This window comes from Callionymus lyra, chromosome 2 (assembly GCF_982586985.1).
Source record: "Callionymus lyra chromosome 2, fCalLyr1.hap1.1, whole genome shotgun sequence".
In the NCBI taxonomy this organism is placed as follows: domain Eukaryota; kingdom Metazoa; phylum Chordata; class Actinopteri; order Syngnathiformes; family Callionymidae; genus Callionymus; species Callionymus lyra.
The window spans coordinates 24,118,764-24,142,660 of record NC_141819.1 but is presented as its reverse complement, the minus strand read 5'-3'; the positions used below and the strand labels follow the sequence as shown (position 1 = coordinate 24,142,660).

At 37.7% G+C, this 23,897-nt stretch overlaps 1 protein-coding gene across 3 annotated transcripts in view; it reads left to right on the top strand.

Moving 5' to 3' along the window:
- Positions 1–23,897, top strand: part of dock1 (dedicator of cytokinesis 1) — a 137,989-nt gene that overhangs the window by 35,860 nt on the left and 78,232 nt on the right. For all 3 annotated transcript variants that reach the window (XM_087784232.1, XM_087784231.1, XM_087784233.1), the window contains exons 17-27: positions 482–585; positions 732–915; positions 3,450–3,547; positions 4,158–4,247; positions 6,079–6,179; positions 6,247–6,375; positions 8,904–9,012; positions 12,398–12,468; positions 14,289–14,395; positions 16,123–16,250; positions 18,068–18,163. In XM_087784232.1, the coding sequence (XP_087640358.1) occupies positions 482–585; positions 732–915; positions 3,450–3,547; positions 4,158–4,247; positions 6,079–6,179; positions 6,247–6,375; positions 8,904–9,012; positions 12,398–12,468; positions 14,289–14,395; positions 16,123–16,250; positions 18,068–18,163 (1,217 nt within the window). The remainder of the gene's footprint in view (positions 1–481; positions 586–731; positions 916–3,449; positions 3,548–4,157; positions 4,248–6,078; positions 6,180–6,246; positions 6,376–8,903; positions 9,013–12,397; positions 12,469–14,288; positions 14,396–16,122; positions 16,251–18,067; positions 18,164–23,897) is intronic.

The following is a 23,897-nucleotide window of genomic DNA, read 5'->3' as shown; positions in this document are numbered from 1 at the left end:
AAGTCTGCACAGTTTCTCTCTAGATTGGGTCACAAAGTAGGTTTTCCTCGAAAGTTTTTCCTCTACTTTTAGACTTTTGTGTTGGGTCTGAAAATTGACATACACACACTTCTAACCCAGTCCTTCCGAGCTCCTCGTATTACTGTTTTTCATCAGCCTTTCATTAGTTTTTTCTCCTTTTCTTTCTCCTCTGATCTTCTCGTGTTGTTGTGTTGTCACTTTTTCTCCTGTTGTGTGTTTTCTTTGTGCATTTTGACCCTTCTCTTTCTCTTGTTATCTTCTGAATGTTTGTCTTGTGATCTTCAATTCTTACTTCATCATCTACTATCAAACTGATGAGGGTCTGACTTAATCTCATTGATCTTTTCCTCTTTTTTTTTTAATAAATGAATATGTTGTGACGGTGTGATAACACAGCAAAGCAATATTTATCTTCTGGTGCAATAAGCTAGCTATTAACAATCTGCCTCTCTTCCAACAGCTAAAGACAAGTCAGAGAAGATCTACGCCTTGTCTTTTGTAAAGCTGATGCGATACGATGGGACGACTCTGAGGGACGGCGAGCATGACCTGATTGTCTACAAGGTAACGTAACCTCCTCTCAGTTAAAGCACACATTTATTCAATCGTGGAAGAGAAGCTGATGGCCATCAGGACAGCGGTACCGTCTTAGTGGTAGAAAATGAACCTGATGTTATGTAATAAAAAATGTGTGAATTGTGTCACACCAGGCAGAAGCAAAGAAGCTCGAGGACTCATCTCTGTACCTGAACCTGCCAGCCACCAAACTGGAGCTGGAGGAGAAGGGCTACTCTGTCAGTGGCAAGAGCACTCAGAACCTTGGCAACTGTGTCATCAGCAAGGACTCCTTTCAGATCTGCACCTTGGTCTGCTCCACCAAGCTCACTCAGAACGGTGAGAGCTTTTGGTCATCCGTCTTTCCAAAATCTCATGTGAAGTGGGAATTGTTTTTGGACTGAGATTACTGAGCTGCTCGATCTTAAATGAGAGAATAAAAAAAACAACTGTGGTACCACTCATTTTGCATCTGGACATCTGGAGCTGTCCATGATGGAGGATGCTCCCAATAACCCTGTGTGCAGACCTGTGGTGAACAGTGAAAGATGCTGGTTTTAGTCTTCATCATGCACTGTAGATGAACACCTGGTCCAACAGTCTCTCATTTCTTATCATTTTTTTATTCCCTTAGATCTGTAGAAATTGCTGCGAAATGTGGGAATATAGTTGTTTAATTTTGGCTGCATTTGGTCCATATATGCTGATCCATGGATTGTACAGTTCAAATAATGGCCAACTATTTCAACTCAATTGACTCTGTAATTTAACAGCTTATTTCGGTCTGCTCTTGAATAACTGCTCTCATGAATCATTCATGCTAAGCTTTTTTTGGTTCAACATGAATTTAGTGAAGTAACTTGATTATTTGACCCATTTGACAGCTTTTTAGAGTGACATTCTTACAACTAAAGCACATTAGATGAAGCAAATCCTAATGCTCGTACACACAATGGACAGAGGATTTTCCTTCTATGAATATTTGGATAGTGAGACAGGGATACTTACTGAGCTAAGGAGCTTTTAGTTTCTGTGGATAATCCTTTAGAAACTCACTCGGGCTTGTCAGTATGTCCCGACTGTGCTGGTAAGTCTACGGATTGTCTGATGTGACGGACTGGTCAAATGTCTCGAACGCTTTTGATGCCGTGCATTCTTTTAAATGAGCTGTCTCGAAAATCTGCTCCTCTTGTGTCGTTGTTTTTTTTTTCCCTTTTCAGGGATGAATCATAATTTTAATGAGAATGAAAATGAACGTTAGAAAAAAAAAACAAGTCCAAAATTGAATGTTTAACTTGCCCAGAGCTCCGTGCTATTTGGGTTTGGAGTGCCTCCTGGCTATCTATCAGAATTCATGCTGGAGATTTAAATGAGTCTAGCAGGGAGGATGAAACTAAGCTGGTTTTCTATTTTCCAGTGGCCAGTTCACTAACTAAATTCACTCCTTTTTAAAACACAAATGACTAAATGGAAAACTAATGCACTTCATAGAGTAGAAGAAGCGGGTATTGCTTCCTTGTGAGTTAGTGTTAGCAATTGGAAAATTAAATGGGTTTGCATCTCGCAATTATACATTTTATTCACACCCTATATTGCTCAATGCAATAATGGCTTTTTAATATAAAGCTGCAATGTTCGTTACATGTAAGTATAATGTGGTTACGGCTTAACTTACTGCTGTAGAAAATCCAGAGGAAAGCTGATGCTCACTATGTAAACAATGTAAACATAAAACAACTCTCAGACCTTTTTTATGTGCTCTATTATATAAATTCAACTTGTTTTCATGAAGCTCTTTGGACAGTTCCTGTTTCTCCATTCAATAGTTTTCATTATTCGAGTGCACCACACACCGAGCAAAGTAAAACCCCTTTGAACTTGCTGTGCAGCAGGATACAACTAATAACCCAGCAGAGAAAAATAACTGCAGTAGCATCTTATCTGTATGAAGAGCAATGCATTGACACTTAGATTCCCCTCCTGTTTTAGGAATCTAAACATGGCCTGCTTCAAGGTCCACTGTGATCTCATTACTGAGATTAGAATGGTTTGTGGCCACTATGTATACATTTAGTAGTAAAAACGTCATGTATTTCAGACAAACATTCAGAGTAATGGATGGAAATCCAAAAAGGTGAAGTGCAGAAAGTAGAGTTGAGAGAATTATAATTCATTCTATTCCGTCAAAAACACTTACAATTCCAGTGTTGCATTGACAATACTGGCAACAGACATGTTCTGAATCTGATTACAAATGAAAGTATCACAGGAATAGTTCATTTTGAAAAGTTTGGCGACAAAGTTAAGGAAGCCAGACACGTGGACATGAGAGACAGAGGACATGTTGAACGGAGAATATTTAAACCCTTTTGTTATCTCAGGGTCTAGGTGAGCCGAAGGCCTGAAAACAAATGTGTTCAAGGTGTCCAACAATTGATATTACTGTTAAATAAAGTAGTTCTAATGACCATTGAGGTGTAATGTTTTTCATACTTTGTAGTGTTGCTAGAAAGGCTTCAGCCAAACGCTCACGACACCACAGGCTCGCCACATACATCTTTTTAATTAAGCTGGATTTATGTTGGAAGCCTCAGCAGTGGGTGCTTTTTTACACGAGCCCTCTTATATATTGTAGTGTACTTGAATTAATAGAGGCTTGAGGAGAAAGGGGAAATATTGACAGTGGTAGTAGGAGTTCACTTCCCACCATTTTCACCATTAAAAGTCGGTTAAATAATAAAAATGTTTAGTGTGTTCTCCCTAAAGTTCTTGTCTAAAAATCTGCAAACTTGAAAAGTGAAACTCCAACTGTGATAATGTATATAACCTTTCATATTTTATTTGTTTTTAAATTGTGTGTACTTTTCTTGCAGTTGACCTTTTGGGCTTGCTGAAGTGGCGGTCCAACACCAGCCTGCTGCAACAAAACCTCCGGCAGCTAATGAAGGTGGACGGTGGTGAAGTTGTTAAGGTAAGATGAGGCTCTACTGTATATGTCGGCTTTCGTCTAGCAACTTTTTTCATCCAACGACGGCAAGATTACTCAAGCAAATAGCTTCCATTAACCTCATTTAAAATGACAATTACCATGATTGACGGCACATGAACAGATTTTTTTTTTTTTGCTTGACCTCAAGGTATGAGCCGTTTCTTTGACAGGAATAGACTGGTTTAAAATGGCTCATACACGCGGGAAATGCAACCAGTCAGAAATAATACTGAAGAGTGAGTTTGCCCATCAATCATCCTCGCTGCTCGTGTGATTGAATTGTTCTGTAAAGGCCACATAGTGCAAACCCTGTTTCTGGAAGAGAATATGATGAATCTCATCCATTCTGGGACGTCATTTAGAACTCTATCGTGAGCCAGAGATTACTTTGTAACACCTTTTCTTCAGAATTTCCCCTCAAATACAGTCTGTGTCTTACGAGTAAGAAGGCCTTACTAACTTGCATTATGACCAGCTTGAATATTACCGTTATTCTGCAAGTCAATTTGAAAGTTAAACTTCTCTCCAAAAAAATTGCAAAACTTCACGTTGTTTCACGTTGAATTCATGTTGAATTCTTGTGTTGTTTCAGTTTCTGCAAGACACACTGGATGCTCTTTTTAACATCATGATGGAAAACTCCGACAGTGACACCTTTGATACGCTGGTGTTCGATGCTTTGGTAAGAGAAAGAGGTTTGCTGTCACATCATTGTCAGTCAAACACACACTACAACAAGTGTTCATGCTCCTACATAGCTTGTATTCAACCAGTGTTTGAGGAAAAATGCATGAATATTGTAAATCTTACTGTTATGAAACTTCATATTCAAGCCGAAACATTACTGTCAATATCAGAATCAGAAACATTTGTTGCAAGTGTTGTAAACACAAATAGGATTATTTTGTTTGGCAGTACAGAATAAAATAACGTAATAAGATAACACACAAAATATGCGTGTATGGTGTTCGGATTAGGATGTTTATTGGAGCATGGTCATTAATCATTGTGTTTGATTCAATATATATTACTCCTCAAATATATACTACTTTATTTGGATTTTTCCTGGGGGGATCTTCTACCTCCCTTTGCTGCTCACAGTTGGTTACAGGAGGTAGTTTATATATTTAAAAAAAATACACTATATTAAATTATTTGTAAACTTAATTAAAACTCAACTTATTGAAATACATGCAAATGTCCAAGAAATATCGTCTCCATTTTAGTCATAATTCAATTTGAAAAACAAGAAGCTATTTAGCGGACCTCTGCAATTGTATTTTTTCCATTCCATTTTAGTTTCTGTATAAAACCGCTAAAACATTTTTTTTACGTGATTCAAGTACTTGAGATTTGTCACACTTATTTGACAATTTAACATTTTAAATGATAATAAACTTTGGTCCTTTTTATGTAAATCTAGCCAATCACATATGTCACCATGCGATATCAACCAATCAGAAGCAACATAAGGCGGATCTATCTTTCATTACAGCATCACTACTCACACAGATATACAGAAGACAAAAGCGTGACGTCAACTTTCAAATACATCAGTTGTTTTGGTTTCTTCTGTCATGAGTGGCTCGTACATCCGGAGCGTTCTCGCTAAACTTTACGGTAGATTCTCCAAACGCCTTTCAGAAGGAAGAAATCAACATCTGGCTGTCAAGTTAAGAGCAGCATCTCAGCGCAAAGTTTCGCTTTGTAATCCTTCATTATCACAGTCACACTCCTCATTGTTTAAATCCATGTTTTAATACATATTTTTAAATAATTTGCATATCTATTAATATTTAAAACTAATCTAGTTTTAGATTGTCACCAAAAAAAAATCAAATGGCAGGTTTAAGATTCCAAAACTAATAAAGTGTCAAAACATTTGAACGTAGAATTTTGTAGGAACTGATCATTAATTTTAACTGTGACTCATACATGTCATTGTCAAAGATGACAGGTTTATTAAGCTACAAGTTAATAATTATGATGGTATTGGATACATTTTGCGACAGGGGCAATGTTTACGATGGATCAACAGCAGGAAATGCAGTGTTTCTGCTTCAGTTATCTTCATTTCACTTTGCTTTTCGTCTTAAATGAGAACTGGGGAACCATGCTCAGAACTACAAATATTCTCTGTCTGATGTGAAATCACTGCAATTAAATGAATGTCTGTTTTCCATCTCTGATAGAAAACAAATCTTTCTAAACCCTCTGATTGCTTTAGTTTCTGATGAATCCAATCTAGTTTGGGAGTGGGTTATAACCAGCTTCCAACCGCCCATTGTCATGGGATTCATTTTCAAAAATCAGTTTCATGGAAGCGAGATGGAAGCTGTGGTATCAATTGTCTCTCAATTTATCAGGAGAAATTGACTTTTGCCTCAAATGTAGTCCGGTTAAATTTCCCAATGTGTTCCAGCATATTGGATCAGACACAGACAGCCACGCCCTTTCCCCTGATGTTACCACCCGCTTAACGTTTTAATGAGTTTCACTTTTCCCTCCGACAGGTCTTCATAATCGGGCTCATTGCAGACAGAAAGTTCCAGCACTTTAACCCTGTTCTGGAGACCTACATCCGAAAACACTTCAGCGCCACGCTGGCCTACACGTGAGTCGCTATCTGCCCGACGTTAAGGCACCCGGACACTAATGGGTATTTTATTTCTCCAATTTAGGAAGCTCACCAAAGTCCTGAAGAACTACGTTGATAACGCAGAGAAGCTCACTGAACAATTGCTGAAGGCCATGAAAGCTCTGGAGTACATATTCAAGTTCATCGTCCGCTCTAGAATCCTCTTCAACCAGTGAGTGCCGTCGATATAAATGCAGCTCCTTGGCTCTGTTCAATTAAATGTGGCCGACAAAGAAAGTCATTACACAACCCAACAACAAGAAATATATTTAGAGTTACCATGAAAACAAGTAACTATTACTAGTTACTGTAGCATCTTTACACAAGGTCAGTTGTTTTTGCTTAGGTGTACCAGCGTAAGAGTTTCAGTATTAGCAGGTGTGATTCTGAACCAGGGTTGTTGACTGAATCCCCCAAACCCAAGTTTCATGTTATAGTTTCAAAAAAACTTATCAGGGTATTTTTTATTGTTTGCTTACTGGAGGTTGTACGATGCTTTGCAAGGTGGTGTGCATTAGTGATTAACTTTGCTTTAGTTTTGTTGTATATATATTTCCGTAATCCCCCCCACCCGATGTTTGACCAATCACAGAATAGTGGGCGTGGTTATTGTAAACAAGATTTCATCTCCAGAAAAACCTAGTGTTTTCAGTGGGCGGGGCTTAAGTACATTTTCTAATGTAAATATTTCAATGAAAAGAGAGTTTTGTCCAAACAGACACATACTGATAAAACAATACTGATATATTTAAGACACACTTAAATCAACACATAAATTGAACTTGAAATGTAGTTGAAAGTGTAGTTCAGGGCAAAAGAACATGTTTAATTAAATTTTAGGTTAGAACATCCATCCTCAACTCCAGGGTAAATATTAAACACCCAAGCTTTGCCAAAGTAAAGTCCATAAATGAACAAGGACTACACATGAACATGAAGATATTAAACACACGTTGGTGATTATACTTCCCCCAATCTATTTCTAAACCTTTCCATGCAGCTTAGAAATTAGTTTTTCATTCTTGGGGATTTGATTGACGGATTACCAAATGTTATATCTTTATTCATTTTGGATAATTTTTTATTTATTTATACTTTCGCTGAGTTCTTATTTTTTTATAGCACAATGGTTTTTTTTTACCCTTTTTTTTTACCTGTGTTTAGTCTGGGAAAGTTGTGTAATTTAGGGAGTATTAATTGCATTTTGATATTGATGAATAATGTTTTAAGATGAAATTCTGATGTTTATGGATCAGTTCTGAACTTGTGGCAGAGGCTTACAAAATGTGTGGTAATTTTCCAGAACTTTTGGTTGAGCAGTCGTCGCCTGATGTATGAACCTGCTCTAATTGAGAGTGTGGGTTTGATTGGTTTTCTGTTCAACGTCTGAAGGAGACTTTGTCCTTTACGCTGACACATTACAACTCTCCTCCTGCCTTCCACTTAACAATGTGTGCCAGTTGGCATCTTTCAAGTAACACTCAACAACTGTGTGTTTTCTGCTTGTTGTGTTTTTTGTATTTCTGCTTTATTTACTTGACTGATTTGTATTTCATGCTTTGCTGACTAGAAAGTACAGATAATCATAAAAACCTCACTAACCCTAAAAAGCTTTAAATGTCGTTATTATTTTGGGAGCTGGGAAGAGGAAAATTTTCAGATTCCCAACACTTTCTAATCATTTTTCGAAGCCTGCAGCTGCTTCTACCAAGCAAGATTGAGGATCCAAATCTAGTCAGGGGAAAAGTGCTAATATCAGATGCGGCTGATACAATTGATTCACAATGAAACTGAATGGAGAGCTCATGGTTGGTCTCGAGTGTGAGGGAAAATGTATGCAATTTTGATCATTCTTCAGAAGTTTAATTTAGATAGAAAATTCGCAAGTTAACTTTCTGCCTATTTAAATGAAAAAGTGTTGCTTAACAGTTCCCCAGGTACAGTATGTTCAATTACTTTGAACATACATCAACTTTGATTCAAAGCACCTTTCTTTAGACCATAACCTGAACTTGGGACATTCTATGAGATTTTAGGAGACTTGGGGCACCTAAGTAAGAATTTGTACCAATACTCTGTACCTTTATGGCACCGGTTCTAACTTAAATAATCATAACCAGCCCAGAAAGGCAAAGACGATTGTGGTGCTTCTGTCAGTACATCAATAAGTTCTTAGTTTCCTTCTTCCTAATTATGACTTCTTCTTTAATACGATACACAGTAATTCTCATTGCCCACTTTCTCTGCATCTCCGGAACACAAGTTCAAATCCACTCATACCCGCAATGTCATGTATTGTACATCCAAATTAGCCCCTTTATAATACTGACGGAAGATAACGCTTTCATTTAAAATGGTCAAAACTTTCCCCAGAAATAATACAGACAGAACACAACACCGACAAAGCCTGGAAACACTTTTAAAGTTGAATTGTACTTGAAAAATTGTACAAATCTCTAGTTATAGACTTCATGACTTATACTTAACATTTGTATTTTCTATTTCTAAAGTCAAAAGTTTTAATCAGATAAAATATGGTACATTTTTTTACACGCATGCTAGCCATTCTGCTTGCTGGAGTCCGTTCCCGGAAATGCATCAAACCTGTGTCGTCAGTCTGTGTTGTTCACCGAGGGACGGAATGGAGAAGGATCCCTGTGATGGCCTGCCAAAATAATTCTGCTCTCATTGTTCTCCCAGGCTGTACGAGAACAAAGGGGAGGCCGACTTCATTGAATCCCTGAGGGACCTGTTCACTTCCTTCAATGACATGATGAGCAGCAGCTCAGAAAACACAGGCATGGTCAAGGTGGGTGCAGTGTCACACGACCGTCGCTACAGAAGCTTCTGCAGCTGCATTACAAATAAAGCACTGCTGTTGCTATAGTGAGTAAATGGCACTGACGTTCCATTATTAGAGCCACTTGTGTCTCTAGTTTCTAGACCTTTATTTTAGATATTAATGTCTCGATTGTTCATCTTGTGCTCTATTGACATATCTCAATTATCCAAACTGTATGTATTCTTTATTTATTTATTTATTATTTATTTTTGAAGATGGTTTACTTTTTTAATTCAAATGTTACAATTTATACGTTTTTTTAATTTTTACTTTTTATTGTGATTTATCTTAGCAATTTGATTTATTAACTATTTCATTCTTGGCAATGGTCAGCATCAACATGACAAAGTAGATCTTTCGATTGTATTGTATTGCGTTTTTTTTCCTTTTAGGTCATGGTTGGTTTCTCTTATCAAACACACTTTCAAATTATTTCATTGTTAAAATAAATAATAAATCCTTCACAGTGCAGCATGAAAACCATGAAAACCTCTTTTTAAAGTGCTGATCACAAAATTACATAAAATAATTAAAAAAAAGAATGGTGATAATAACAGCTGTGTCGTTTAAATATCTGCATTGTAAAACAATGTGGAATTCATTTTTATCCAGTTTTATCTATCTTGATCAATGTTTCCACTGGTTTTCCTCTTGTCTGGAAATCTGTCTGTTTTCTTTTCCATCCACACTATATTCTTGAAACTGACTGTCTTGAGTTCTTCTGTCTTTCTCCTCTTTAGCTGCTCCTCAAGGTATTTATCTGTCCTTTCCCTTCACCTTTGACCTTTCAAACATTTTTTTTTTTTGCTTTCTCCTGTGCATGCCCTAAAACATTTTTCCTGTTTGTCTGCTTGTATCTCGGCTCAATGGTGACAAGGTAGCCTCACTGTGATCAGTCAACTTATATGTGCAACTTTTCTCTCTGCAGTAATAAAGTGTGTTTATGAGGTTCCAGACAAAGCTGTCTCAGGATGCTCTGATTCTGAAAACACTCAATCGAAATTGAATCTTTAGTTCTTAACAAAGTTATTGTCCTTTTCTTTGAACTGATGAAAACTCATTTAATAACGCAGTAGTATCGGCTCAGCATCCTGCAGCACGCCAGTGATCGTAAAACACATTTCCAAGTTGGAGAGTTTAACAAGCCGCATCTCGTTCTCAAAAAGTTAAATCAACTACTTGCTGAGTTTATCTCTATAAAGTAAAAATGAATGATTTAACTACAGATCTTGAGAGTCCAAGCAGTCGTGATACGTGACATGAACTTTGCAGTTTTCAGCAGACTCTAGAATATTTCACAGTATATATATACACATTAATATTTCTTTTTAAAACTATGATGACCTGGAATTCAAGCACAACAATTGTTTTTCCAATTTAAACAGTCAAACACATTTAAGAAACATTTTAAATAATTTAAGCCAGGAATTGAAACTAAAATATATATACAGTATATATTTCCCAATTGAAGGATAAACCTATTTTTACAAATGCTTTTTGGATTGTTACTTAATAATCAAGAATGGAAAAAAAAGAAAAAGGAAGTAAGTAATTTATATTTATAGAGCGTATATATACTAAAAACGGTCAAGATAACACCGAGAACAACACATGGGTCCCAGAAAATCAGGGAAAAGCCTGCACGAATAAGATTTGAATTAATTGAATGTATACTTTGGAACCACAAACCTAAACTAAACATATCTTTATTATTTACGCTCAGTCGAACTGCAGCCACAATCAAGCCCACTAACTCAGTTGAACTAATACTTTTAAGTTAAAAAAAGTGATTTAATGAGAACCAAAAAAAAGTGGTGAAGTAATTAAGGTTTCGGTGTTCAACATTTGTCCATCCACTTTACTTTGTGGACATCGAAGCACTTCCTATCTGGATGTGATCGTGGCTTGTATTCCTGAGCAAGACATTTCACTCTGATGACTCCTGGCGTATTGCGTCACTTTCTACACCCATCAGTGTGTGATCTGTGAAAGAAAGTATGTGACGTTTTAGTGTAAAGCACTTTGGGTTCCTAGAAAGCATAAAAAAGGCACTCTATAAAAAGAGCCATTTACAATTTTAACATTTATTTTGTAGTAGATGTGAAAACAGATGAGATTTTTGATGAAAAGGTAGATTTGTTGCCTTGTGCAAACTAACCACAGAGATGCTTCAATGAAATAATCATGTTGTTCAGCCCCCTACTTGGACTTTGATTTACTAAAATAGCATCAATGACAGTTTGACACGCTTGTCCTAACAAAGTTATATAATAATCCATCTCATCTCTGTTTGCACAATGTTAAATTACTTTTTTAAAATTCAAGAGTGGGACATTTTTTTAACAAAAGCCCGACGTGTTAAACTACTTTAATCTTTAAAATATCAGTTACACTAGCAAGATCACTAAAATGATTTGACAACCTCAGGGCAGCTTCTGTCAGCATGCCAGCCATGACATTCATCAAATACTGATCCTTCCAAAAGTCATTTTAGCGTATTGCTCATATTCCCCATATGAATGGGGATGTTATTAATAAAGTGTTTTTTTCTGGCGCCGGCCTCATGAGATACCATAATCTCAGAATGCAAGCACCTCAGCACACCTACAGTAGATCCATGCACACATTCAACCATGAGAGCAGCTCAGGAGTCAATTAGGAGTCACTTGCTGTGTAATTGGCTGAGATATTAGCTTTACTGTCAGTAAATTAAAAACTGATCTAGAGGAACAGGCATGAAAGCGTGGCATCCAGGTCCCTTCTGAGGCTGGCTTGTGAAAGCACTGTGACAGGAGGGAGCTGACGAACAACACCGTCATGCGCCAACTTTGAATCCAGCGGAACATCTGCAGGAAAATACAGACAGAAATGTTGGCCGACACACCCGGATCATGTCATGACGTGGTCGGCAAGAATAACACATCAGAGTGAATGCTTTTGTATGATGTATTTAGGGACTAGTTTTTAATAGTAATTTGTAAAAAAAACAACTGAAAAACATTTGGATCTTTGCTATTTTGTTGCACATTTGTGCTTCTTTTGCTGCTCATGTTTTAACTTTTGAATCCATTTAACAGTGAAATGTGATTTGTTGACCCATTGTCCAAGTAAAGAGTATTTCAAACAAATCAATCCCTTTAACCTGCATTTAATAATCACAGACAGTTTGTGCCCCAAACCTTTGCATTTGCATTTTTGTCGATTTAGCACCAAATAAAAAGAATGTGAATCAAGTGTTCAATCAAGTCAAGTAACACACCGTTTGCAATTGCAGTGCTTTCATTCGATAACCTCTTGTTTCTGACTTGTTCAATGAGCCCTCCCAATATTAAGACAACTTTCTCTCTTGTAGGGAGCTGCGTTAAAGTACATTCCCACCATCGTTAATGATGTCAAGCTCGTCTTCGATCCAAAGGAACTCAGGTAATTTTATTGTGAAGTGTTTCTTTTTTCTGTTTTGTATCGCTGTTGTTACAGCTCCCTGCTCTGAAAGATAATAATGCATGTGAGAAATGTATTCACACACAGAGAAGTCATCATCACTTATTGTTTAGCTTTCTAAGGACTGTGTCTGCACATTCTCTTTTTAACAAGTTTCTCTGAATTAGCATACGTCTGAGGCTTTTTCAAACAGGGTTGCTGTAGCTCATTAAAACAAATGGAACATGTTGACAAAGCAAACGCGTCTATTAGTAGAAGGTGACACACAAAAAAACAACCACTCCATCAAAGTGCTTGCTGTTTGCGTAAATCTATGTAACGTCGATTCGAATGGCTGGTTCAACGAAAGGTTCATTTTCTTTTGTACAAAAAGAAGAAAAATGGATCATAAGACTTTAATTTAAGAACTGATATCTAGCTGTTTTCCATGACACACTTAAAGTGATAGTTCACCCAAAATTTAAACTTTTAAATTTTCTACTCACCCTCATGCTGACTAAGGGTTGGGATTTTTCTCATTTTATTTTATTGTCCATGTTCTATTGAAGCCTTGGCAAAAGACTTGTTCCGCCATATAAAGAGTGAAAAATAAGTGAAGTGAATTTTGGGCGAACAATTACTTTAATTTCCTGCATCAATAGTTATGACATTTTACTGAAACAAACAGTGCTTTTAGACATTCCATGTTTTCTTTCCTTCTGGTTGTGTAATTATGTTTCTATGGTTATTTCTGGTTTCATCTGAATCAGATACGCTGTTTGGACATTCTACCTTGAGTATAAAAAGGCACTTGCTTAAAAAAAAGATACAAAAGTTGGATCATCAGCTTTTTGTGTTAGCCACGTTAGCATAATAGTGGATTTTTGACAGCCACAAATATCATAAATTGAATTATTTGTACCTTTTAGTCTTGCCATCAAATGTGGTGTCTTTGATAATCTGTCCTGTCACAGATCAACATAATTAAGTGTGACACTTTACTGTACACCTTTGTTTTTATGTAGCACTGAGGATGTTTTATCGGCGGCTTTCACTGAGGGGGTCCAATTTCAGGGTTTATTCTCAGGGAATAGAAGTGTTTCATCATCTGCCAGAAGCATTTTCAGTTCTAGGTAGAACTACATAGATGTGTGCCCGTTGAGATTGTGAAGAAATGTCTTCAAAAGACATTTGAATAAAGATGTGCACCTGAAGGTAGACCCCTTGTGGGGGGAAAGAAGCAGCCATATGCTGCTGAACCAGCAGGCAAGGACGGTATTCTGGTGCAGGCTTGCTGAAATAATAACAGCTGTAAGGCAGTGTGTAGAATACGATGTGAAGGAGCCTTCACTGGTTGTGACATTTGCCACAATGTTTGTAGCTCGAGTAGAAACCATGTCGGAGCCGCAGCTAAGTAACAGTGAATATGCTCACTGGCTGCCAAGAGTGAATGTCATTTAAACAATTCCATCCATGTAAAAATAGTTTTTCCCGCCCACTTTTTCTAAAGATTTTTTTCACCTGTGAAGTTGTCTTTATTGAGTTGGTGGTCTCGGCCCTCATGGATGATCAACTCTAGTGAGGACATTTCCTATGTGTCCTTTTGGTTCTGTGGATGATTTTATTTTGTTTTGTCAGGCTTTGAAGGAAACCTAATTCTGTTCCCAAAATCACACTGAGGAATATAAATCTTATGGTTCATATTGTGATATGATTCAGGTTGTGCCTTACACCATCCCAAAAGTGTAGATTTGGAGTTTAATGAACAGCCACAGCTCTAGATGCCTGATGGACCTCTTGTCTTTTCTCCCACTGCCCTGCAGCAAGCTGTTCACAGAGTTCATCTTAAAGGTTCCCCAGGGTCGCCTGGTAAAGCAGAAGCTGGACTGTCTGATTGACATCGTCCACAGTGATCTCTTCACTCATCACGGTGAGAATATGCTGTCACACACACACACACACACACACACATACACACCTACACACACGCGATTGGAAACTGAGAGCTTGTGCTGTCACTCGCTTGGCGGTAATAGACAAAATCACAACAGCACCTGGTTCCCTCCACCAGCCGCCTGGAAGGCAAGAACCCAAACTATTTTTAGTAGTTGTAATTCAAAAAGAGAACTTTCACTTTACTTATGCACACATGACAACGCTACATTTTAAACTAACTGAAGAATGAAAGTTCATTATAAGCTTGTAAATAAACAAATACTAGTATTTGTAATGAAAAGACACAACGCAATAGAAGTTACTTGGAATATTCCTAAAATATGATTTTATGCTGTTAAAAAGGAAGGAACACTTTAAAATTCAAACAATATAAAAACATGAGACCAAAAAAGTAGTAACAACAATATAAAGCTTTTAAATAAAAATAAATATTGTTGGAGCAAAATGAACTCCAAAATACATTTTCCATGTTGACTTTAAGGTTTATTGTTAACAACTCAAGAGAGTCAATGTCCTATTGACCAGCAGGGCGATCGATCCAAATCAGCCGTCCTGTCCCAACTATATCCTGTCAATCTATTTAACTTCATGAAATTGTTTGTGTTTCATTTAATAAGTGCAAAGCCAATGCTATGAGGCCTTAAACGCCAACATTACTAGTCAGTTTTTGGTCAGAGCAAGCTATATTCTAAGGCCTGTCAAGGCTCCAGTGTTGGGTCGTACTTAAGTTAAAATCACCGGTTTCTTCGATCAAAACGAAATCCTGGTCCTCATTGGAATCTGAAGTCCTCCATTTCTCATCACACAAAGTTTGAAATCGGCTTAGCGAAAGTTTGTCAGCGTCACTCTTGATAACGGATGCTAGGAGAACAAGCCGGGCACATAAAACAGTTGCAAATGAGCCTCATTGAGGGGAGCAAACATTGCACCTGCTCTTCTGGCCCGTGTTGAAGGGGAGATTCACTGTAGCGTCTAAATCTGTTTGCACTGAAAGTTTGAGGAGCGCCCTCATGGTGCGCTGCGATAGTTCTGCTTGTCCAACTTCCAATGAGGTGAGTTTGTTTGTGTCAAGGAAGTCAGTGAGGTTGCAGAGTGGATGGAAGTTTTAGCGACTGCTGGACGTTTTCAAACTATTGTCTCAACATAAATGGTTTTATTTTCTGGGTAAGTACTGAAAAAAGAACTTCTTCAGACTCCCCTTAATTATCCTAAAATATAAGTAGTTTGATTTCAAATGCCTAAAGTAATCTTGAAATAAAGACGGTGGTTACACATGTTAGGCATATATATATATACAGTATATATATATATATATTTTGAGAACCACCTTTAGATTCATTTTTGTGCTTTCCCATTAAAACCAGCATACATAATCTGTCAGGATCTGGTTCTTCAGTGAGGACCTCGTCCCAGGACATTTTGTCATTAACTGCTTATTTCGATTACTTTCCTGGATCACTAAGCTTGTCTCTAGGGGAGAGTTCAGACCCCCTGCGGAGGCACCTGTGACTTTGAAGTACTGTCATCAATTCTAGAGATGACGTTGTCAGGAGACATCAAAAACGGGAAACATCTGAGGGCCGACTGATAAAAACAGTGTCAGAATGCTCGTACAAAATATATTTAATGACAGCATCTGTCGGTCTCGCCATGTGTGGTCAGTCATTGCCTCCATGAATATTTATCCAACTCTCCCTGCAGATTGTCGAGAGATCCTCTTGCCACTGATGACGGACCAGCTTAGGTTCCACCTGGAGAGGCGAGAAGAGCCCAGAGATTGCTGCCAGCTGCTCAGTGACATCCTTGAGGTGCTCTACAGGAAGGATGTGGTGAGGAAGAACTTATAAAGTGTATAAGTTATTGTTGTTAAAGATGAATCAAGAGGTATCTGAGTTTGTTTTCAGTTAGTATTATGTAATCCTTTGGAATATTAGCAGCTGAAGGACTTCCTGAATCAGTGTGAGGGACCAGGGAGACGGCCGAAGACGAGTGTCGGGGCTTGTCAATCAAACAAAGATGCTGTTGCATTTTAGACGACTCTGCAATTTAAGCTCAAGGCCACTTCGTCAGACATTTTTATCATTTTTCGTTAAACAAGTTCTTCATTCTTTTTTGCATGTCTCTCTTAAGGTCATTTATTTCCTGAATGGCCAATCGTTGAATGAAACATATTTCAGTCGCCATTCTTCCTATAATCGATTCAGCTAAATGTAGACAGAAAGTGTCATTGGAAATAGAAGCTTCATTGTCTCAGGCACTTTATTTTTCAGACACTTTTTATACATTTCTTGAATTTATTTGCAACTAAATTCATCAAGTTTTGTCGACTGATGACACATTATTATATTTTTCCTGAGTAAAACATGTGTTTAACTGTTTATTTACCTCTGTGTTTTTTATTAGCATTCCTGTAAATGAACAGATAGTTAACGCGCAGATCCATTTTATGCTTCGTTGACTCTTCATATCCCATGATAAAAGACATGACCTGTTTTTATTTTGGCAAATGCACAGAAAGTGTGTCATTGTGTGGTACATTTCGGATAGAGGGGATGATGAGTTGGAATAATATCTGTTTCTCTTCGTCTGCAATTATTTATACTGAATTCCCTGTGTGAATTATTTAACTATGGTTTGAAACACACTGAGGTTCTTTGATGCATTTCCAACCAGTCACACAGAGGAATCTCTAATATTACTCACACTGCTGATTGTGGATCGGATATATTTTTTTATGTTTAGTCGATCCTGGATCAATTGTTCAGCTTTCTTAGTGTAAAACATTATTGTCTCTAGTTGTACGTATCTCACTGTTGTGTTTCCTATTGCAAGTATTATTCTCAGACGTTTCTTCTTTAAGTTCACACTTATTCCAACTGTATATTATTTTATTTAACCTACATAGAAGCAAGAGATATTTTTTGTTTTCACTTTACTAATACTTTAGTGAATACTATAGTGAATAAACAAAAATCGTTCAAGTGTATGAATGATTTTACTTTCTGGTTTCCTCCCGCAGTCTACAAACTACAGAGATGAATTAACTACTCAAAATTGCTCATGTGTGTGTGTCTGTGTGTGTGTCTGTCTGTCTGTCTCTCCGTCCGTCCGTATAACGATATGATCAGAAGATAATAAATGAAAGTGAAGCAATGTTTTGTATTGTTTGGTTAAACAGTGATTTTCATTTCACTCATGTGCAGACGACAGTCTGTGTGTGTGTGTGTGTTTGTGTTTGTGTGTTTGTGTACGTCAGTGTGCGGATCTAAACTTGCAGGATGGAAAATTGTTTGATTTAAACGATCCACCGAATCATTCGTCATCTTTATGGTGCACTCGTGTTAAACACTGTCAAAAGAAAGATGGTAAATAGCACATGTAAATTTTATATTTACGTTTCGCACAAGAGAGACAGTGGATCATTGAAAAATGCTAAACAACCATAGATAGAGACGTCAGATTTTAATAAATCATTATTCCGCTTTCCTTCAAAAGTGTCCATCGTGGGTTATGTAGGCAGTATTCCTATTGTTGTCAGTAGCATGGATTCATTCAGGAGCCTCAATCTTTTATGCTTTTGTCTCCATTGACAAGACAATTCTATTGCATGTCTGACAATAACTGGAAATGAATGTATGTGTTGCAGGGCCCCACTCAGTGGCATGTGCAGATCATCATGGAGAAATTGCTGCGGACCGTGAATAGAACAGTCATTTCCATGGGTCGTGATTCCCCGCACATTGTAAGTCTGGTCCACCTTCCTATTCCTGCTGGATTTAAAATGCTTACTTGCACAGAAAGTGCAACAGTCAACAGTGGGTCTCACTGAATCTTCCGCCATTTTCCATTTAAAAAGTTTCAAGTCTAAGTAGAGATTTGGTGTGGTCTGTCTCCTGCAGTTTACTTCTGGTTATATCCAATTCTTTTCCCTGTGTTTGTGTCTTATTAGATAATTCCTCAAGTACCGCTCTGTAATCTAATCACTGTTCCACCCAGTTCTTCTGCCTCACACCGGAGTCTCAATCATCCTCTCAGCAAGAGCTCACTTGCAATTAGGCGGCTCGTATAAATAGAATGGTTTTGTTTGCTTCAGTATCCGTTTAGATAACATTTATTTACTTGCTGCTGAGAACAGAAAGACATTCCCTTTCCAATGTTGTCAATGTGCTGTTCAGCGTTACATTCTTCTCTAAGACCAGCCATTAAGGTCACAGACCTAAAGTCTGTTTAAAAGGAAAGGGCGGGAGAGGCAACAGGAGTTCGACTTAAAGTAGCAAAGATTAAGGTCTGAAGAGTGATTTGCCTCCAAGGCTCAGTGAAAGGTGTTTAGTACCATTCACACATCAGTGCAAGTGTAATTACAAAATGTTCCAACATTTAACTACTATTTTCACTCTCATGTTAATATGGTTTAGTTTTTTTCCTCTCATACAGTCATGAAGAAACGATTATATCAGCCTTGTTTACCTTAAATGGCATTTGATTTGAATGTCTGGTTCAACTATAGGTTCATATGTTGTACAAATAAAATGATAATAAGAAAAATAGATCATAAGAGTTTCATTTACGAATGGATATCTAGACATTTTCCCTATTTTCTTGATAATAACCCCTTACAGCAATAGCTTTGACATTGAACTGACAAAAAGAGAAAATAAAATGCTGCTTCATTCTGATTCTGCAAAATCCGCTTCTGAAACATTCTGGTGGATCACAACAATACAATCAGTTTGAGCATCTTTGATTTAAAAGAGGGCAGAAGTATTCTATGCGATCATTATCTGGTTAACAAACTCAATGAAGTCTAAGGATCTTCATCAGAGAAAATAACACTTTTTACTGTAGAAAAACGTTTTACAATGTAAAAATGATTTAAACAATGAGAGCATCTATTGTTTATATAACCTTATATTCTCAGCAGTCAATCCATTGATATCTTTATACCATATTTATAACCTCACTTCAAGTCCTTGGTTACGTTTTATTTAATGGAGTCACCATGGTGATTATTGGGTCACCTTGCTTTTATGAACCTCCTCTTCTAAAGCGTCACAGTATGAGTTTTGCTTAAAAGCATCATCTAATTACAAGCCTGTGACTCGGTGGTACATTAATAAAGCTGTGCGTTGAGTTGTCAGACTTCCTGAGGTTTCCTTCCCCCACCAGAGTGCTCACCTGCCTGTGCTTCGTCATATTTTCAATCCATTTGTCGTCGAACCGTTGACACACGGCGTTCATTCATTAACAGCGTGTCGCCCCCTGCCTCTCACCTTAGCTTTCTGCGCCACATCTGTCTAATCACGAGATGCGAATCTGCCTTACACGTTGTTTATGCTCGTGAAGGAAACATATTCTGCTTCACACACAATTTTATTTTACTTGCCTCGAGTTGTGGGAGGAAGGAGTGATGCATTCGGGGTCTAGAAGTGGCTTCGAAATGACACTGAAGTAGACCTTTCTGGTTAATGAAACATATCAGCTACTCTTTGCATCATTCTGTGCTTTTAAAAAAAATGCACTGAACAGTCGGTAATAGCTTTTTGCTTTTAAGTAACTTTTAAGATCAAATCATATGAAACATGAAATGATGCTGTCAAAAACAGGAGCGCGCCCTTGGTATAAACTTCCATACATTGTTGCTTATGAATTTGTCTAACAGAAATTAATGCTTTAGAGAAAAAATATTGACAATATTTCAAGCAGTTCCCTGAACAACAACTTTTAATCTTGATCCACACTGTCATTTCCTTTCCCTACCCCGACACATCGAGTCAGTATCTTTTCTCTTTTAAATTGCAAGATGATACATTATGCAACACTGAAGACACAGGCACAAATGGAAGCTACCCCTTCGATCATTATTTAATGATCAATTGTTGTCTTGCCTGATTTTTAAGGGGTATACGGGGATAAAAGTGTGTAAAGCTTTCAAATCAGAGGAGCATTGTTGCTGCTGCCACCTCTGCAGGCAGATTGCGGCTCACGCACAGCAGCCACTGACCTTGTTGCTCTGAGTGGCACCTTGTTACATTTAGATTTATGCATTAACGTTCTCCCTCTTCTCATTCTTCTGCCCTTGCTGCTATTTCTTTGCTCCTCGCAGTTGGTGCTAGTCCTGGAATGTAGATGAGAGTGATGAGACAATCCCGTTTAGAGGCTACAAGTGTGTATATCAGTTTGTGTGTTTTTGCCACAGCAAAGTATTCAGTAGAGTGCAGTACTAGGACTAAAGATACTTCTCTTAAATTGTGTCCCAGCCTCCCTTAGCCCAAGCTGACACCCGTACTTTTGAATACTATTTTTTATTTTCAGAATAGTCTCTGGTTTTCTCTGTGGAAATTACAAACGTGTGTCCTCTATTGTCGTTTCTTATAGTTTATTTGCTGAAGTTATTTGCCTTAAAATTGCTGAACACCCAGTATATTGTCCTGGGTGTGTCTGTGTTGTGTTCTTCTATGGCAGGGGTAGGGAACCTGGTCCAGAAAGAGCCGCAGTGGGTGCAGGTTTTCGTTCCAACCATTCAAGAGGACACATTTTATCCAATCAGGTGTCTTAGGAGTGTAATCAGTTGATTGTCAGTCTGGTGTTGCTTGTTCAGCTGAAACCTCATTGGTTAAACTGTACATGCTTGATCGGTTGGAACAAAAACCTGCACCCACTGCGGCTCTTTCTGGACCAGGTTCCCTACCCCTGTTCTATGGTAATGAAACGTTTTCTTGAAAGAACTTCTTTTAACCTAAATTCGATTACAATGACCAGACGCAGTCTGCAGTGATTACATTGTAATTAAAGGTCAACTAATGTGTTTATTTAAGTGTATTTTAAGTAGATGTTGGACCTCTATTGTACTCATCAGTATGTTTGTACAAAACTCTCTTTTCATTGAAATATTTATATTAGAAAATTTGATTAAGCCCCTGGAGATTAAATCTTGTAACCACAACCACTCTGCTGTGATTGGTCAAATATCAATTTTTGTCATCACGTTTCATCAATTCTGGTAGTTCCTCCGAGGGTCTCTTGTATAAACAAAGCACAGCATTATTAGGGAGGAGTGAAGCCATTATTACATCATAATGGAATCTGCTTTCGTAACCTCTTGTTCACTGAGATTTCAGACGGGGGAGAACTTTATAAAGTTTAAAACTATGAGCAAGTTTAAAACATGTTCATAACTTTACTGCATCTTGGAGAGAAAGACTTCAACAATTGAGTAAGTCAGAAAAGTTGCGTTTTTACAGTAGTTGCCCTGTAATAGTTTTATTATGTTATGTTTTTCTTCTCTATGTCATCCGACCAATCCAAACTAGTTACCTGCCTTTATGTTGCCCCTGATCTGGACCTCTTGCCCCAAACGTATCACCTGTGTTTGCCATTTCTGCCTGGCTTTCTGGGCTTGAACTAAAAGAGCTTTAGTCTGTCTGATCATCTCACCAATCCCTCTCGCCGTCAGTTTTGGCTGTTTATCAAAGTTGTTAACTTTAAATGCATATTTGTCAAAGATGTTAAACCAACTCTGAATGGCCATTAAAAAAATGTTTTTTTTTAAATATAATTGAGAAAAATAAATGTATTTTTATAAATTGATCTACTAATCTGTATGCTTAACTTTCTTTCATTCAATAGAAAAGTTAGAAAATTGGGATCAATCAGCCGGCAGTAGCATGCCGTCACTGTCAGCCGCAGTGCTGCTTTTCAAACCTCGGATGCACCTTTCTGCAGTGTCCAGAAGACAGACTCTCACTGATTGGTTAGCGGGTACTTGTATGCACTCTGACCGAGTCGGATCATAAAACCTTGTCGTCGATTCTTTGCATCGTCTTGTCTACCTACTTTTCTTGCCGTCTTTCCTGCTCCTGCTCCCTCTACACTGCTGCAGAGCTTACCGAGCGAGAGCAGCATAGTGGGACGTGGCACTGCATCATAATGTCTCATGTACTTATCAGTCACTCAAGGCGTCTCACCTCTCTTGCTCAAAGTTGCGAGAGTGTCCTCGTAGACCGACTGACCCTGTGTCAACCCTTGTCCGTCAATCAATCCGTGGTCTAAACATTTGAGGGATAGTCATTGATATCAGAGAACAATACAGTTAGACGATGCCGAGAAGTGTTGCGTGGAGAGCGACTGAATGTATCGGAGGGGACAGTGTTTCCCTTTTAGCAATGCTAAACTGTGCAGTCATGTGAGGTTGATGCTCCACAGCTGCAGGGCTGCTTCTAAGCCTGGTCTGCTGTTTACCACAGTGTTTCAGTTTATTAGCAGAAGAAGCAGCAAATAAGCAAGTAGAGCAGAGATATTTTACCTTCGACTTGGGGTGAAGTTTGTTCTTCCTGAAGATTTTGTTTGCGTTTTTAAAGTTTTGAATGATCATTTCATGTTGACAGAGCAAGGTTTACTTTGGGAGGGCAATCATCAACCAAACAGCCAAATGTTAATTTGAGGCATTAGAGTTCCAAGACCTTTTTGCCACCAGCTTTGCTACCATGTTAAAGTTGCAGTGTATTATTTTCCCCTTTAAACACAAACATCTCATTTGCCATTTACATTTACAAAAACTACTGTATGTAATCATCTTGTCAGTTATAGTAAGCCAGCCAGTCTTAGGTGAACATTCAACTAGTATTGAATTTATGTTTTAGGCTCTGGTCTATTTAGTTGGGCAGGAACATCTTGATTGAAGGATTTTAGGAAACCAGTGTAGGCGTTGAAGATGCATGTAGCACAATTATAACCAATGCATATGTTTTCAAGCGTCTGTTATTCTTCTAGTGGTGATCTAGATTAATTTTAGTTTTGAATTCTTATTAAACGCAGAACTTCTCATTCATATAGGAATTGTTAAAAACGGAAGAAATTATTTTTAGTGTGAATATGTAACTTCTTGATACAAGCTTTTGTCATGCGAGGTTGAGTTACATTTAAATAGGTGATTCAATCATTTTTGGGTTTTTTTTCTTACAGAAAATGAGAATCATTTTTGCTCAAAATAGACTCATTTGAACATTTGTCACCACCACTACCTACTGCTGTAGCTTTCTATGGTTTTGTCAAAGTGCATTTCTTAAGACTCATTTTCTTGTCAAATTTTGATGCAATATCAAACTTTTGGCTTGGTGTAAAAATTGAAATTCCTACCAGTAGCATCGTTTTACTGAACTAGTAAATTCATGAGACATAGCAACAAGACAGTCCTGGTCGTGTCCCTAATGTGGCTAACTGGTCACCTTGAAATAAAATCATGTTGTCGCCAAAAGGAAGAACTGTATCCTGGGGGAAGCAGGGTCTCTGGTCCCTGGAAGTAATTCTAGTAGAGTTTCAGGCATAAATGATCCTGGAAGGACTTGCTCTAGTCTCAAGTCTGGTTATACAAAAATACATTGATGTTTGAATCTATAAATTTAACATTTTAAGCCGTAAAGCCTTTGTGTTTTTGTTAGCACTGTTTTAATTTTCAAGAGTCATGACTCACAGTAGTA